Source organism: Marmota marmota, unplaced genomic scaffold, assembly GCF_001458135.2.
Source record: "Marmota marmota marmota unplaced genomic scaffold, marMar, whole genome shotgun sequence".
In the NCBI taxonomy this organism is placed as follows: domain Eukaryota; kingdom Metazoa; phylum Chordata; class Mammalia; order Rodentia; family Sciuridae; genus Marmota; species Marmota marmota.
The window spans coordinates 24,642,558-24,657,808 of record NW_026000068.1 but is presented as its reverse complement, the minus strand read 5'-3'; the positions used below and the strand labels follow the sequence as shown (position 1 = coordinate 24,657,808).

General features: G+C 38.3%; 1 protein-coding gene across 5 annotated transcripts in view; it reads right to left on the bottom strand.

Annotated features, from left to right (window-relative positions):
- The window catches only part of Ak5 (adenylate kinase 5), a 251,263-nt gene that overhangs the window by 54,657 nt on the left and 181,355 nt on the right, over positions 1–15,251 (bottom strand). For all 5 annotated transcript variants that reach the window (XM_015490534.2, XM_048814101.1, XM_048814098.1 and 2 more), the window contains exons 9-10: positions 8,567–8,609; positions 5,458–5,502 (exon numbers count right to left, since the gene is read on the bottom strand). In XM_015490534.2, coding sequence (XP_015346020.1) covers positions 5,458–5,502; positions 8,567–8,609 — 88 coding nt within the window. The remainder of the gene's footprint in view (positions 1–5,457; positions 5,503–8,566; positions 8,610–15,251) is intronic.

Sequence of the window (15,251 nt, the reverse complement as noted above, 5' to 3'; positions counted from 1 at the left end):
CTCCCAGCGCAGCTAGGAATAATGATTTCCTCAAGGAAAGGCTATAAAGAAAAATGAAATGATGTCATTTACAGGAAAATGGTGTGACTAAGTTGCTCAACTAGTCACTTTCTTAACTGAATATCATTTCTACTTTTCAAAAGACCATTTAGCAGACAAACTGTGGGCTTTCAGTTTTGAGTATCCAGCAGACATTTCCTTGACTGTAAGTAAAACTAGTCCTTCAAGAAAGAAAACCAGCAGCATTTGTTGCCAGTGTTAAGCTATTTCTTTTCTTTTTTTAAAAATATTTATCCTTTAGTTTTAGGTGGACACAATATCTTTATTTTACATTTATGTGGTGCTGCGGATTGAACCCAGGGCCTCATGCATGCTAGGCAAGCACTCTACCACTGAGCCACACCCCCAGCCCAGTGTTAAACTATTTCAAGCTCCAGATATACTACTTATTAACAGGTGATTTAATCTTGAGAAGTCAGAAAGGCACGGGCATTTTCTCCATAGGGTGGATACACGCAGGCAGTAAGACAGTGTCAGAAGGTGCTTTGTACAGTGCCTGGCCTGCGTTCAGTGCTCAATTCTGGTTTCTCTTACAGACACACCTAGTCAAAACAATCAGATTTCCCCCCATATTTACATTAGTAAAAGTTAATTTCATTGAATAAAAATTGAATTTAATTTTCTAAACATGTGAGTTAATTAAACAAAAAGTGTCCATGCTGAGCCCCAAGTAACTACTTCTAAAAAAAAAAAATGATTAATAGGGCTGGGGTTATGGCTCAGTGGTAGAGCGCTAGCCTAGCACGTGTAAGGCACAGGGTTCAAACCTCAGCACCATATGAAAAATAAATAAAGAAAATGAAGGTATTGTGTCCATCTATAATTAAGGATATTTAAAAAAATTAATCCACAGTTCTTTCATAATAGGGCAATAATGAAATGACAACAGGGCTATAATGAAATAAATGACAGGCATTGTGATGCTGAGTTTTAGGTCAAAATTTTTATTTCTCCAGTTTTCTTCAGGAAAATAAGTAGGACCATTTGTGCAGTGGTTAACAATGCACAGAGTAACATAAAATATTTATCAGTATACCTCTCAAAGCTGACTACTTAAAAACAATTTTTCATAGCACCAATGCCAGCATACACAAGGCCATCTGTGTCCCTGACACACTGGAAGCTACGGCCATTGAATGATGTCTTGATCATTATGCCATTAACATCACAGCTCACCTGATTAGTCAGATGTGTGCTCCACATTATAGCACTTGTATCCGGGCTCTGGCTATGAATTAATGGGAATTCAGGTTATGTCACATTTTGGGCATAGGCAGGCAATGAAAATGGAGAAGAGGAAAAGAAGCCAATAATAATCAAGAGAAGAGAGGAAGGAAGGAGAGAAAGAAATACAACAAAAAAGGTGGTGGAAAACTAGTCACCTGTTAGTGAGACACAATGAGGGTCTTTAAAGCATATTTCTCCATTTTCCAAATAATTTTTATACTCTCAGCAATGATTGAGGCCCAGCTTGAACACCAGCACAGTTCTTGTATCTTGTGTGGAGGCAACCAAAGCTCAGAGAACTCTTTCAACCCTTGTGATTAATCTGGCACTACCCTCTGTGTGCTCTGTTCTTTGAAAGGTATTTTTCTAAACAGCTATTGAGTGGCTTTCTTCAAGAACAAAAAGGGTGACATTCACACAACACTCAGAGGCCACCTAGGCTCATGTGGCCTGTCCTTTTGGTGCAGATGGAACACTTTCCCTGAACATTTTCTCCTGTTGGATGGTGGCCCCTGCCATCAGCTCCCCACTTGGAAACTTTTGCCTTGCAAATGAGCCAGCTTAGGGTAAGAGTTGCTTGTCATCAGTGAGAGGGTAGCATTTCATGGAGCATCTGAGTAGGCTCACAATTAACCTGAAAACCATCCTGCAAGAAATAGTCAGAGCAGCACAACCTGCCTGTCAGTTCCAGTCCAGGACTTTCAGTTGCTATTTTTGTTGTTATGGAAACGAACCACACTGCTTCCTCAAGATTTCATTATTCCAACAAATATATTTTTTCATAGTCATATAAGGTATCAGAAGTAGCCAGAAAGACTCAAGGGATGGAGGAGCCCAGAGGAGAAAGGCTTGTGATTAGAGAAGACTTCTCAAGGAGCTAGAACTTAAACCTGAACTTGGGGCATGATTGGATAGGGGAGAAGACATTTCAAGTGCAAGGATTGACAAAAAAGCAAGCTTGGGAGAGAGCAGGGATGCAGGTGGGGTTGGAGTTCAAGACTAACAAGAGGATGTGGTAGGAAATGATAAGGACACACTGAGGCCCGTCAGGAGAGTCTTAGTTGGTCTAAGAGTTTGGACCTTTCTGCAGACAAAAGGAAACTTTTGTCTTCTGCGTGCCAAGAAAACTAATAAATAAAATCAATAGTTTAAAACATGGGGTGAGTGCTTTAAGAATATTAATTTTATCTGAGGAATAACAGTGAGAATGTCAAGCTAGGCTCTGGCTAATACTACTGTGGTTCTTGTAGATGTCAAGACAATAATTTAAAAATGGAAAAATTCAGCCATCTTATATAGACAAAACCACAAGAGTTCCATGGAAATCACCTGATTTTTGTTTATTAAAATTCACTGAAATGAAATGTGATAAATATATTCAATGGAATATTACTCAGCCTTAAAGAAGAATGAAATTATGGCATTTGTCAGTAAATGGATGGAGTTGGAGAATATCATGCTAAGTGAAGTAAGCCAATCCCCCAAAATCAGAGGCCAAGTGTTTTCTCTAATATGTGGATGCTAATTCACAATAAGGAGGGGGACACTAGGGAAATACAGCATTACCTTAGATTAGGTGAAGGGAAGTAATATGAGGGGAAGGAGGGAGAAGTGGGGACAGGAAAGATAGTAGAACAAAACAGACATTATTACTTTATGTATATATGTGATTGCATGACCAATATGATTCTGCAACATGTACACTCAGAAAAATGAGAAATTGTATCCCATCTATATATGATATATCAAGGTGCATAAATTCATTCTAACATCATGTATAATTAATCAAAAAAATAAAAAATTAATAATAAAAAAGAAAAAAAAATCACTGAAATGGCTATGGGTGTGTCTATGACATCCTGAGAGTTTTTACAAGCTTCAAAGTGACCTGTGATAATGAAGCCCCCCAAATCCACTCTGCCATCTCTCAAGGAAGAATTTGGGATCAAGGCCTTGATTTTTGGAATGTAGAAGTCATTTCCCTCATATCACAGAGGCTTTGTACCTTCTGCCTAAATAGTAGGCTCAGATCATTTTACCATAGTAGTGACTGACCAATAAGTTGAAATACAGGAATGTTCAGTTAGATGCAAGAAAAACCTCTTGCTCAGAGCACCGGTTCTCAGTGTGGTCTGTGGATCTTTGAGTGTCTCAAGCTTTGTCTAATGTCAAAGATTTTATATTGTGCTGTTTGACTTTCTAAAGGGCACACAACTTCAGAACAGGTAAGCCAAGGTCTTTAGTTATTCCTAGACAGATAGAAGTGACATTTGAAAATATATTTCAAAACCCAACTATGAATGAGAAACAGTGGATAAATCTGAAACATTACTACTGGAGACAGTAACAACAACACAACAGGCTGTATTATTGATAGAAGCTTTTTTGGACCACTTTCTTAAAAGGAAAGATTTCTCTATGATAATAAAGGATTCCTATTCTGAATGTCTACATATGGAGTTTCAAAGGTTTCTCCATAATTTAAATTAAAATTTCTTAATTTAGGTTTTCTAACATAAGAGCTGCACAGAAAATATAATACATTGTGTATTTGTCTGCAGCCAAGAAAATTGATAAATAAAATTTATGTGGAAAGAAAATTTTAGTAATCTATAAGCACAACTTTGAAATTACAATGAGTTCCTCCTCAGCAAGGGAAATAAGAAATATACTTTTACTTTTTGAAAAGAATACAAAGTAAGTGTGAAAAGGGTCCATCCAGTTCCCAAGGTTTAGATCAACTAGAGGCATGCAGATGAGAAATTGCACTAAGGCAGGTCTCAGGAATTCCCACTGCTTGAGAGGTGCTATTCTCTTGGACTAGAATTTCCCCTCTTGCCTCCCATTGGACCCTTCTCTGGTCCAGCCTCTCCTTCAAGTTCTTTTTTGGTGTATGTGGTGCTGGGGATTGAACCCAGGTGTCATGCATGCTAGGCAAGTACTCTAGGCCTGAGCTACATGCCTAGCCTCTGGTCCTTCCTTCTCCATTTAAATGTTGCCTCCTTAGGAAAGTCTTCCCAGGTCACCCTCTCTGAAGTCATCACCCACTTTTACTCCAAATGCTTTGCTCCGATTGTCCAATTTTAGCTTTTCATTTCTTTCCTAACACTTTTCAAGGTTTGTGATATTTTAATTATTCTCTTCCTCTGGGATAGAAACTCCATGAGTCCTGCTCACTGCCCAGATGGGTCCAGGATTCAAGAAATGTTTCTCAAATGGCTGGATGCATGAGGCAGCTGTTCAGGATAACAGCCAACATGACCCGGTGGTGCAGTGGGGAACCCTGGAACCAGGGACTTCTTTTAAGCTGTCCCCTCCTTCCACCAGTTGGTTGAATGACCTTGACCAAATCTCTTAGCTTCTCTGGTTCAGATTCCATGTCTGACAATGAGACAGATTTACTCAGATTTTCAAGTAGGCGTCCTGGAGTTAGTATGCAAGATTCAAAGTTTATCTGATTACATTTCTGTGGTGCTGACAACTACTCTCTTCCCACTCATTGAAGAGGTGTGGATCTTTTCATTATTTCTGAATATAAATAGATATTTTTTTTGAAAATGTACAGGCAGGTGTACTTTTAAAAATATAATTTTTATGATTAGCAGAAAGCGCATAAGTTTTGGGAGGCATTCTGACAATATCTGTGCTTTTCTTGGCTTTTTTTTTTTTCCTGGTGCTGAAAACCCAGGGTTTTGCACAGGCACTACCACTAAACTACACCCTAGCCCCACTTTAGATTGTCTTTAGCTGTGTAGAATACAGGGTGTGGCTATGGAAGTATATTTGCATAGTGGTCATTGATGCATTTAGTTTAAAAAGGAGAGGGTTGGTGTTCAAACAGAAAAGGTGTGTCTTAGACACTAACGTTCAGCATCCCCTTGTCCTTGTAATGACGTACTTTGTAATTGTAGAGCTAATTGTAGAGCTAAACTCAGGGGTTTGATGTTTCTGAATCCTGCTTTTTCTATGCTGAAAAGACACAAGGCCAAAAGGAATATAAAACTGCATAAGTACAAGCCATAATCTGAAAACCTCCTAGGGGTTATTTTGACCAAAAAGCAAACATGACTTCTCAACAGTGATAAATGAATTGCCATTTTTTTTTCTTTTTTTGCTACTGACTTGTTATTATTAGCAATTGTATTAGAAAATTTGAGGGTTATTACTCACCCATCATGAAAATAATTTTACATTTCCTCAAATCTTCTATGAAGCCTTAAAAATAAGAACAATATAAGTTAATTGCAAGAAGTACTACATTGGAACCCTGATTTCACTCATGTCATGTAAAATTCAAACCTTACAGAGTTTTGCTTGATTAGAAGCTCAAAGCTGAGTAGATGCCTTAATAGGTTGCTATTAATAGGCACTGATAACCATTTCAGCCTTATTCCCAGATCCAGGCAATATATTTTTATTTTCACATGCACTATTACTTTTAGGTGGTAAAACAGATGATATTAAATAGTATGAATCACAAAGCTAAATTTAAAACTTGTTTTTAAGTCTTTCTAAGTATCTCAGTTTGGTATTATTTCACATTTTTTCACATTGGATAATCTCCCTTTTAACAGAGAAGAATTAAAATATGGTATCTGAAGACAATATTAAAAAAACAAGTTTTATTTCACAGTAAATAATGCTATTTTCCACTTAAAGTGGTGATATAAAATTTCTTTTAAAATAAGTAATTAAAAACAGTGAGTCAGTTTACAAAAAAAATTTAATAATACATGTATCAGTAGTGTAAAAATCAAAATGGTGGCAAGAATTCCACTGACTTCTAGAAGCATTTCCTTGATGTACTTAGGCAAATCCAAGCCAGGTAAAATTCTACAGTGAAGTGGTGGGTGTTAACAATGGGGGCTGTGGTTAGGAAGAGCTAATATTTGTAGTCAGGTTTTTAGATGCATCTGAGGCTAGATTCTTCCCTGAGTCAGACAGATATGAGTGCTGATACAGTAACTGAAGATAGTTTTGAATAATTTATTATTCTTGCTAATTCTTATGCTAAGGGAGATACTCTTCAAATTTGCAAGGCAACTGAGTGGACATTAATGTATCATGATGTAGGATGAAAACTTGCTTGGAATTTTAAAGTGAACTAGAGTTCAGAGATGTTTGATGTTTTTTTTTTTTTTTTTTTGGAGGTCCAGCCCTTGGATGTGCATTTCAGATCCTGGGCTGAGGTTCCTGGAGAAGCTGTCTAAGTAGGGAGGGTCCAGGACAGAAGGGCAGGACCTGATGGAGTCAGTCCTGAGCTGTGGTCCAAGTGGAGTTCTAGGCTCTTTCCTGGGTCCTGGGAGTGGCCGCTTTTGCCAGTCCTCAGGGTATGAGTTGACTAAAATGATGGATGGGTGTGATTACTTGGAGAGGTTGTAGGTTTTTATTTTCTATCTTAGTGATAAAATGGCCATTTTCATTCTTAAAATGAATTGATAGGACTCTGGCTTACATTTTATATTTTATGCAGATGATAACTACTTTTGAAAGATAGCTCATTATTTTGACAGTTATAAACATTATTTTTTAGCAAAACTGAGATAGTACTTTTATATACATAATGCTACATATTTGCAGGACTCTACCATTGGCTGAGTGACAGTTCTACCTCCTCCCACATATATAAAGATATGGTGTCCCTAACTTGTGGGATGAGGTGGTCATCTCATGCTTTCCCACCTGCCAGGTTACTTCATGAAGTTGAGTAACTGTGAATCTATTTGTAGTCTAGAAAAATGACCATCGTTCTTGTAGGTCTTTTTTTTTTTTCTTAAATATGATCATATCCTATTTCAGTTTTTTAAAAGTTAGTGTTTAGTTAATGATGGTACAATTCATACAATGCAGTCATTACAAATTAAGTTTTACAGTGTTTTTAATGACATGGAAACAGATTGTGTTACGATATGTACAAAGATTTGGAGATATCTGTATGTCTACATGTATTCTCAACTATGCAAAAATAGTTATGTAGACAATACACTGAAATGAAATACACTAGAATGATAGCCATGACTATTTATAGGTCATAATATTTTAGATAGCTCTTAGTTCCTTCCTTAAAAAAAATTTTCACAGTGAGTGTATGTTAATTTTATAACCAGGAAGAAAGGAAACTTAATGAAGCAATCAGTCACCCCTATCCAGTTGAGACAGACTTTTGCTTATTTGCACTTAGCTAAGTGACAGCTAAGATATGGTTCCTGTTTATGTGCCTTTCTCCATGGATCACAATGATATCATTTGGTAACTGTGATTTTCACATATTGCTATTGCCATTATCATCAAATGACACTGTATCGGCCACCTCATGTTCATGGATCAATGCAGGATTAGGACTGGGTTATTTAAAAAACCAAATCACTTATTTGCATGTGTTCACAATCAAAACTAAAATATTTCCATGAATTTTAAGGATAACTTTTCTTACAAAATGGAAATATTTTACCTAGAACAATCATGAACTTTTCTTTTTTTCTTTTTTTGCTCCCAGTACCGGGGATTGAACTCAGGGACACTTAAAAACTGAGCCACATCCCCAGCCCTTTTTTCTTTTTAGTATTTTATTTAGAGACAGGATCTCACTGAATTGCTTAGGGCCTTGCTAAATTGCTGAGTTTGGCTTTGAACTTGTGATCCTCCTGCTTCAGCCCCTGGAGCTGCTGGGATTACAGGCTTGTGCCACTGTGCCCGGCCCTTTTCTTTTTTTAACAGTTCCCAATCCCCATAGTTTTATCTGTTTTCAATTACATTTATAGCTAACTTGGGATGAATATTTTAGTTTGATGAGACTTTTGATATGATAAAAATCACAAAGCAGTATAATCTTGGTGTAGGTTGGGTTGGGTCCCAAAGGTACACTGCAGAATCGTAACCACTATATAGGAAAGAGTTTAGTTTTGTATTCCAAATAAGTTGAAGAATGCCAAATTAAAGTTAGATAGCTCTCTTTACTGGGACTTGTGGGGGCCTTGTTATGATATTACACATGTGAATCTTCCAATGGAGACTGAATGGTGTTTCCCAAGTATTTTTGACCAAAGCATCCTCTTTTCATTGAGCACCTTGGGAGCCATGTTCTCTGGGCGTTTAGGAAATGCATCTCTTAGTAATGAATCCCTTTGGTTTATCACATGGGCCACGAAAAGCAAGATCCATATTCCCTGGCCAAGGGAAAAGTACACACTATTGACATTTTACTAGCTATTAGTTGATGTTTTAATTGTTTCAAGCTATTGAAGTGACCTCTTTGGTTTGATCAATAAAGGAAACTCACCTCCCATGGTGTCCTCTCCAAATACATTTAACTGGTCATCACCCTGTTTAAAAAAAAAATCACAATATTAGACGATACTACTAACAGTTACTATTTAGGCTCCTGGTTAACAATAACATATATAAACTTCCAAAAAACTCTACGAGGGACAACATAGCAGAGACAAGAATCTGAGAATGCTAGAAGTTATGCTGATGAAGGTCACACAATGGTGAGGGACAGAGCTCAGGTTTAAAACCGGGGCCATTTGTCCACGTTCTCTTTGTACCTAGCGCAGTATCCAGTCTCTCTTGGTGTATAAACTGTGGATAGAAATCTGACTTCAAAAAGACAAAATCCTTCAGTGTCAGAAGGATTTTATCCACATCAATGGATAGATGTGGTCACAGCTGTTTTATGAATAACTCTACAGTTTAAAGCGAGGATTGCCAAGATTTCTGGTAAAGGGCCAGATAGTAAAGCTTTGCAGTATTGTGGGCCACATGGTCTTTGTCACAACTATCTCATCACTGACCGTACTCTGCCAATCCCTGAGCCAGAGCATGAAATAAGGAAAGCTGGAGTGGCCAGCTTTTGCTGATGCTTTAAATTTTTCATTTTATTTCTAACAAGATGCTCCATTTTCCTTACAGAGTAGTCCGAGGTGTTTGGGGAAAAAATTCAGAAAGTTTTCTCATTCCGACCTATGTCTTCATCTATTTTATTGTCCCACTTCCTCACCCCTTATAGATGGTTGTGTACAGAAGTTTCTTTCTAGGTACACAAAAAACAACTTCTACATAGCCAGGGATATACTTGATATAAACATATGTATTCTGATGACTTCCATTTCTTCTGTAAAAGAAGGATATTTTAATTACACCTGGATATGACATAATACTATCATATCATAATAGGATATATACTTCTGCAACATACTATTCTTCCCCCTTGCTTTTTCACAAATCAATGTGTTATTGACAACTGTCCATGTCAATATAGAATGTTCTCAGTAGAGAACGTTCTAGGTTACACAGCTTTCTATTTTATGATTGGTGCCATAGTCGTCATTGTTTTTTAATCAGCCCCTTTAACGATGGGCTATTGAATTGTTTTCAATCTTTGACTACTTTTGGCAAAGTGGCCCAGAGAATAAAATTATACAAATGTCATTTCACACTCTTACTCCTATAGAATAAATTCCAAGAGAGAGAGGACCATGTGGTCACAGAATAAATGTATTTAAAATTTCTATAAATTTTTGCCCAGTTGCTCTCCACAGAGGATATACCCTTTTGCAGGGACAGCCTCTTGCTGTCACTTCATCCCAGCCTCTTGCCTCTAATTCACTTTGATGTGGGAGTCAGTTAAATGAGGTTGTCTGGTTGCACTAATGCTCCCTTGAGGTAAACTGCCATGAAAGCGCTTTGTTTAAAGTCAGAGTCTTGCCATCCTTTTTAGTATATATGTCTTCAGGGTAACTTTACTGCTTGTCTTCTTAGATTTGCCCGTGTTTCCCCAAGCTATTCCAGGTAGAGAAGAGCTTTTAATGATTCAGTCATTCAGGGACACAATTACATCAATTAATTCCCTTCCAGGAATAGAAAGAACATCATTACTCCTCAGTAAGCCTCCCCACCAGTTCCCTTGTTGAATTCATTGCTCTTCAAAGTGGGAGTGTAGGGATGATCAAATGGACCCTACCCTACCTGCTTTTCCCATCTCCCATTTTACAGCTGAGGAGACTGATGTTTAGAGAGGTCTGTGAGAGGCCTGTGGCCATACCATCATGTTCTTGGTGAGGTCAGGGATGGAATGAGAATCATACCTCTTACTCCCTTATTTGGCTGCTATAGATTTAGTCCCTTTAGCATAGCTGCCATAGTGGATGTTGCTGGTGTCCCATTTCTCTCCTGGCCCCTGGCTGCTAAAAGCTCACAAAAATATGGCCCTTGCCTCAAGTTGGGATGACTCCATGGTGTAATCTGTGCCCGGGGATCCCTGTGGGAAGGTGCCAGGACCACATCTTTGCTTAGCATGTACCCTGCCTAATCTTGCGTCTCCGTCCCCTCTTCTGAGAGCACAAACTAACAGCACACTTGCACAAAAATGTCTGTCTCAGGCACTGCTTCTGGGGAAGAGGACCTACCCCAGAGACCTATTTAAAGCAATTAATATGTTTGTCTAAGATGCAGCTGCACAGTAAGAGGCTCAATAATATTGGCTAGAAAAAGATTATTTAATCAGAATCTGTCTGTTGCTTGTCAAACAGTTGTTGAATACTTCCAGGTAATGTTAAGAGGAAAACACTGAGTTCTCTCTTTTACCTTTTAATATAATTGTTAGATTATCAGATTATACCCATTGCACAAGCTAAGCTATATCTGATTTTTCTTGTACATGTTATCTTATCTTGGGAGTTTGACCAAGGTTAAGCTGAATTCATTAAAACAAGGTACCATAATATAAAGGGGCCTACCTCACTTTTATCTGGCTTCTGGAGGCTGACCTGTTTTTAATCCAAAACTCTTATTCACAGCCTTCTACTCTAGTTGCCCACATTCTTTGAATGAAACACAGCTTTATTTCCATTAATTCATTGATAATTAATAGGTTTCTAGGGCATAAATGTAACTGTCATTAGTTCTTAGGAATGTGGTACCCTGACATGAAAGTCCAGGTGGATGGGGTATTTGACTGGAGGGAATTATTTTCCAGTGACTCTTAATTCACCGCATGATTGCAGTGTGACTCTTTCGCAAATAAAATCAACTGGGCATTGTAAACACACACACACACACCTATGCATATAAAAGAGGGGTGAATGACAAACACTTCTGATTTTGGTATAAAAATGCCAAACTGCCGTGGAAACACTTCATCTTGGGTTTTTTAAATTTTATTTTAATGCTAGGTGTATTATGCATGAAAGGCATTAATTTTGAATGCTAATTGATTTCAGAATGTCAGCTGGATATGGAGGAAAGGAATAGCCTTATTCAGGACACATCCAGTAAGATGTTTGTGCCCAGTTGCTTTATCGCTTCATCTTCAGTGAGGTATAACTACAGGAATCACAATGCTTGGGCCACCGATTTCCACTGAGAGCTGTGAGTGCTTCTCTGTGCAATGGCCTCTTCCTAGGCAAATGCTCCATTTAGCCTTTTACACTTAAGGTCTTTGGTCACCTTGAGGCTGCCTTATAGATTTAGGCTTTGTGGGTACAATGAGACAAAGCTGACTTTCCTAGTTTAGGGCGTCGTGGAGTGGGATACTAACTCTTCTGAACTGGTAGAGTATAAATATAGGCACAGATTCTATGTAAGTGCCATTTAGGGCTCCTAGGTATGGAGCCAGTACACAGACTGCAATGATGCCATCAATACCAGCCCAGGTGGGGCAAGCTGCAGCTACAGTACCAAAGCAATTCAGCTGGCTGCATATTTTCGCTGCTGTTTATTGGGTAACATGTTGTTTACTTGTGGGGGAAGAGATTTAGAAACTGATTGAAAGGGCACATTCAGAACCTCAAGGTTGGATTAGTGGCTTTATAAGGGAAACTGTGGATTTGGACCTCAGATTTTGATCCTATCCCTGATTCTATAGTTAACCCAGAGCCACAAGGAAAGCAAAAGAAATCCACATTCAACTTTACTTTCTTGTGTGGATGTGCAGGCAAGAAACTATTTCTACAAAGCTGGATTCTAGTTATGATCTGTAGGAAGAGCAGATAATTGGTGTATATTTGTTTTCCTGAGGGAATCACAGTGCCTATCACCTCTATCTGAAGATATGGAAGTCTGGTGGTCACTAACAGTGCCTGGAATTATTGAATTTTATGTGAAGGAGGACAAAACAGAACTACTTAGAAACACAGATAAGTTCACCAATTTTAAGAAACTGTTACTGAGGAGAAAGCTAAATAGACCCTCTAGCTTCACTTGCTCTTAGTTGACTTAAAAATCACTAATATTGAAGGTCTCACAGCTGGTAATACATATTCATCTCCTTGTTGTAGGTAATACCTCGGATGTGTGGGTTATGATGATAACAGTTGTCTAGGTTACTATTCAGAGACCTAATGGCCACGTTTGCCCCCAAACTGACTCTTCACTTGGCCCTGATAGGTGACTAGAATGGGATAAAAGGCTTGCCATTTCTGTCTTCATATTGTATCTCCTTTGCTACCTTAACCTTTGGGTCAGATTCTATTCGGCTTTGCATGGAGACATGTTGATTATATGGGAAATGGTTTGTCCTAACTGTAAAACAGGGTTGATTTGACCTAGACGTGCTTATCCTCTATCCTCCCCCTTCAAGGAAAAGACACCTACTAGTCACCAGGCATAGAGACACCAGGCCATGGAAAGAGCAAAAAGAGGCGACAGCTGTGGTCCTGGAAGAGTTTTGCCTATTCCCAGAAAAGACGTGAATTTTCTTCCCTCTATTAGCCTCTGTCTCCCTCATCTTATCCCCCTATCCTATATCTATCGGTAACTCCTCAAGCTCCTTGGAATGGAGAGGTTGCTTGGTGAGCTTGGGTTCCCACTTCTCTGTTCCTAGGACACAGAATAAAATCTTTCTCCCTAACACTCTTCTCTCCGACATTGGTTTTTCTGTGGGACAAAATTGTGAACCTGGGTTTGGTAATGAACTGTTTATGGAGCTGCTTTGATTACAGAGTAGTGGGTGCTTCTCATTAAAGGAGCAACGTCACATGGCATTGCCACAAGCAGATTATATCATAATAAGAAGCTGACATTCAAATAGTGCTTTATATCCCTGAAAAGGTGTTTGCAGATGTGATCTCACTTGATCCTCACCGCAGCCCTGTGGATGTGGAATGGGGGTAACTGGAGTTGTAAGAAGCCACTGGATGGGATGTGCTTGCTCGTCCAATGTCCCAGGAGGGGGCAGAGTTTAATTCTCATTCTGATATTAATCATTACAGTCTCTGCAGAGTCCTCTTAATGCGTTCAGAGGTGGGGATCATGTATTTACATATGCCTGCTGTCCTTCCTTATTTAGATAGCTTTGATTTTTAAAAATACTTTCAGGGAATCACAGAACCAAAGCTCCCCTGGGAAGGAGAAGGAAATAGTAAGTCATTTGGGGGCTGTCTTTCCTGTTCAGAGTACCTTGTTGGTATTAGCCAGTGTTTGTATTTCGTGGGCCTCAAATGGCATTACGAGAAAGAGGCTTACTTGACAACAAAATTTTACAATTAAGATTAATTTCTTGCCCTAAAATTCACAAATGCTGCAAAACCAAACCAAACCAAAAGCAACATAAAAAAGACTGCTTTTTCCTTCTGATACCCACTATGTTTTTGTTTTTCAAAAGGAAAAACAAAACACAAATAAAACAAAAACATAAAAAAAGGGATTTCAAACATATTCCTAGTTTTTGAGACAATGTCTTTTCTTCAATTAGCACCAAGCAAATAGCACAAATTCTAAAAAATCACGAACCACAAAATGCTAGCATATGATTTTCCTAGATTTCCATTTAGATTGGTCTAGCGACTTGTCTTTGGTTATAAGTAACAGCAGAGCAGTGTGACCCATGGTGGGACACAGAATGTTCAGTAGCTCTTGTAAGGGTCCATTTCATCGAGGAACAGAATCTCGACAAAATAATACTGAAGACAAACCCAAATAAAAGGTTACTGAGTTATTTCCGTATTTTGCAAACTGAAATTGAATTTTTTGGATTCTTTCCATTATGCCTGTTTTTTAAAAAAAACACTGAAACACCTCACACGTAAACAGTTTTAGGAATGATGGCTGGAACTGTTACTTAGATGGTATTGAGAGTGATTTTAACATGAATGTGATTTCAGGAAACACTAGGAGGTAGGCAGGTTTGATATTCTCTGTGTTTCAGACAAGTAAGCTGTGTTGCAGAGGATGATATGGGGCTTACACAGGAGGCCAGGGGTTGGTTAGTTTCCTGAGTGGCAGGCCTGCATTCTGCCTTTCTCCTGTAGCTCCCCCGTGAATTGAGATGACAGGAGGTTGTGTGAAGCTCCCAAGGGAAAGGATCATAAACACTCATGGTGCCATCTACATAGAAATAAAGGTGGTGGGGGGGTTCATTAGCTAATAGAGAAAGAGAAATCAAAGTCAAGTCATGCTTATCAGATGATTTGAGAATGAAATTTTCAAGTTTTACTGGTTAGCTGTGAAGGAGGTTTTTGAAGTCCCTTGATCTTCAGCAGGAGAGTATTGAAAAATAAAAACATAACTCCATTTTTATCAGAAGGGAGAAGGAAACTGCTCTTGAAAAATGTTTTGAGTGTTTTTATAGTTCTTTTCAAAGCATGTTTTCATTTAAAGTAATGGGAAATCTGAAAAAAAAAAAAAGAATGGGAAGTGGTATGTAATTTAGTTACACCCAAGAATTTATTCTGCAGCAAGTCCCATTTCTCATTCACTGAAGTATACACAATTAGAGGTCTGCTTGCTGTGGAAGTACTTGTATAATTGAGTAAACAGGGATGAAGAATGGAGTGGATGCGAGGCTAACCTTTCTTCAGTCGTATTAAATTGTAGGTTCTCCACATGAGCTGCTTTAAACAGTGGTTTACAGACCTAGTTCTCTAGAAGAGGCAGTTTTCTTCTTTTATGTATAAATTGAAATGTTGGTGTCTCTAATAAGAAATTTTAAAGAAAAAAAAATTCCTCACTGTTTTCCTATAAATTCC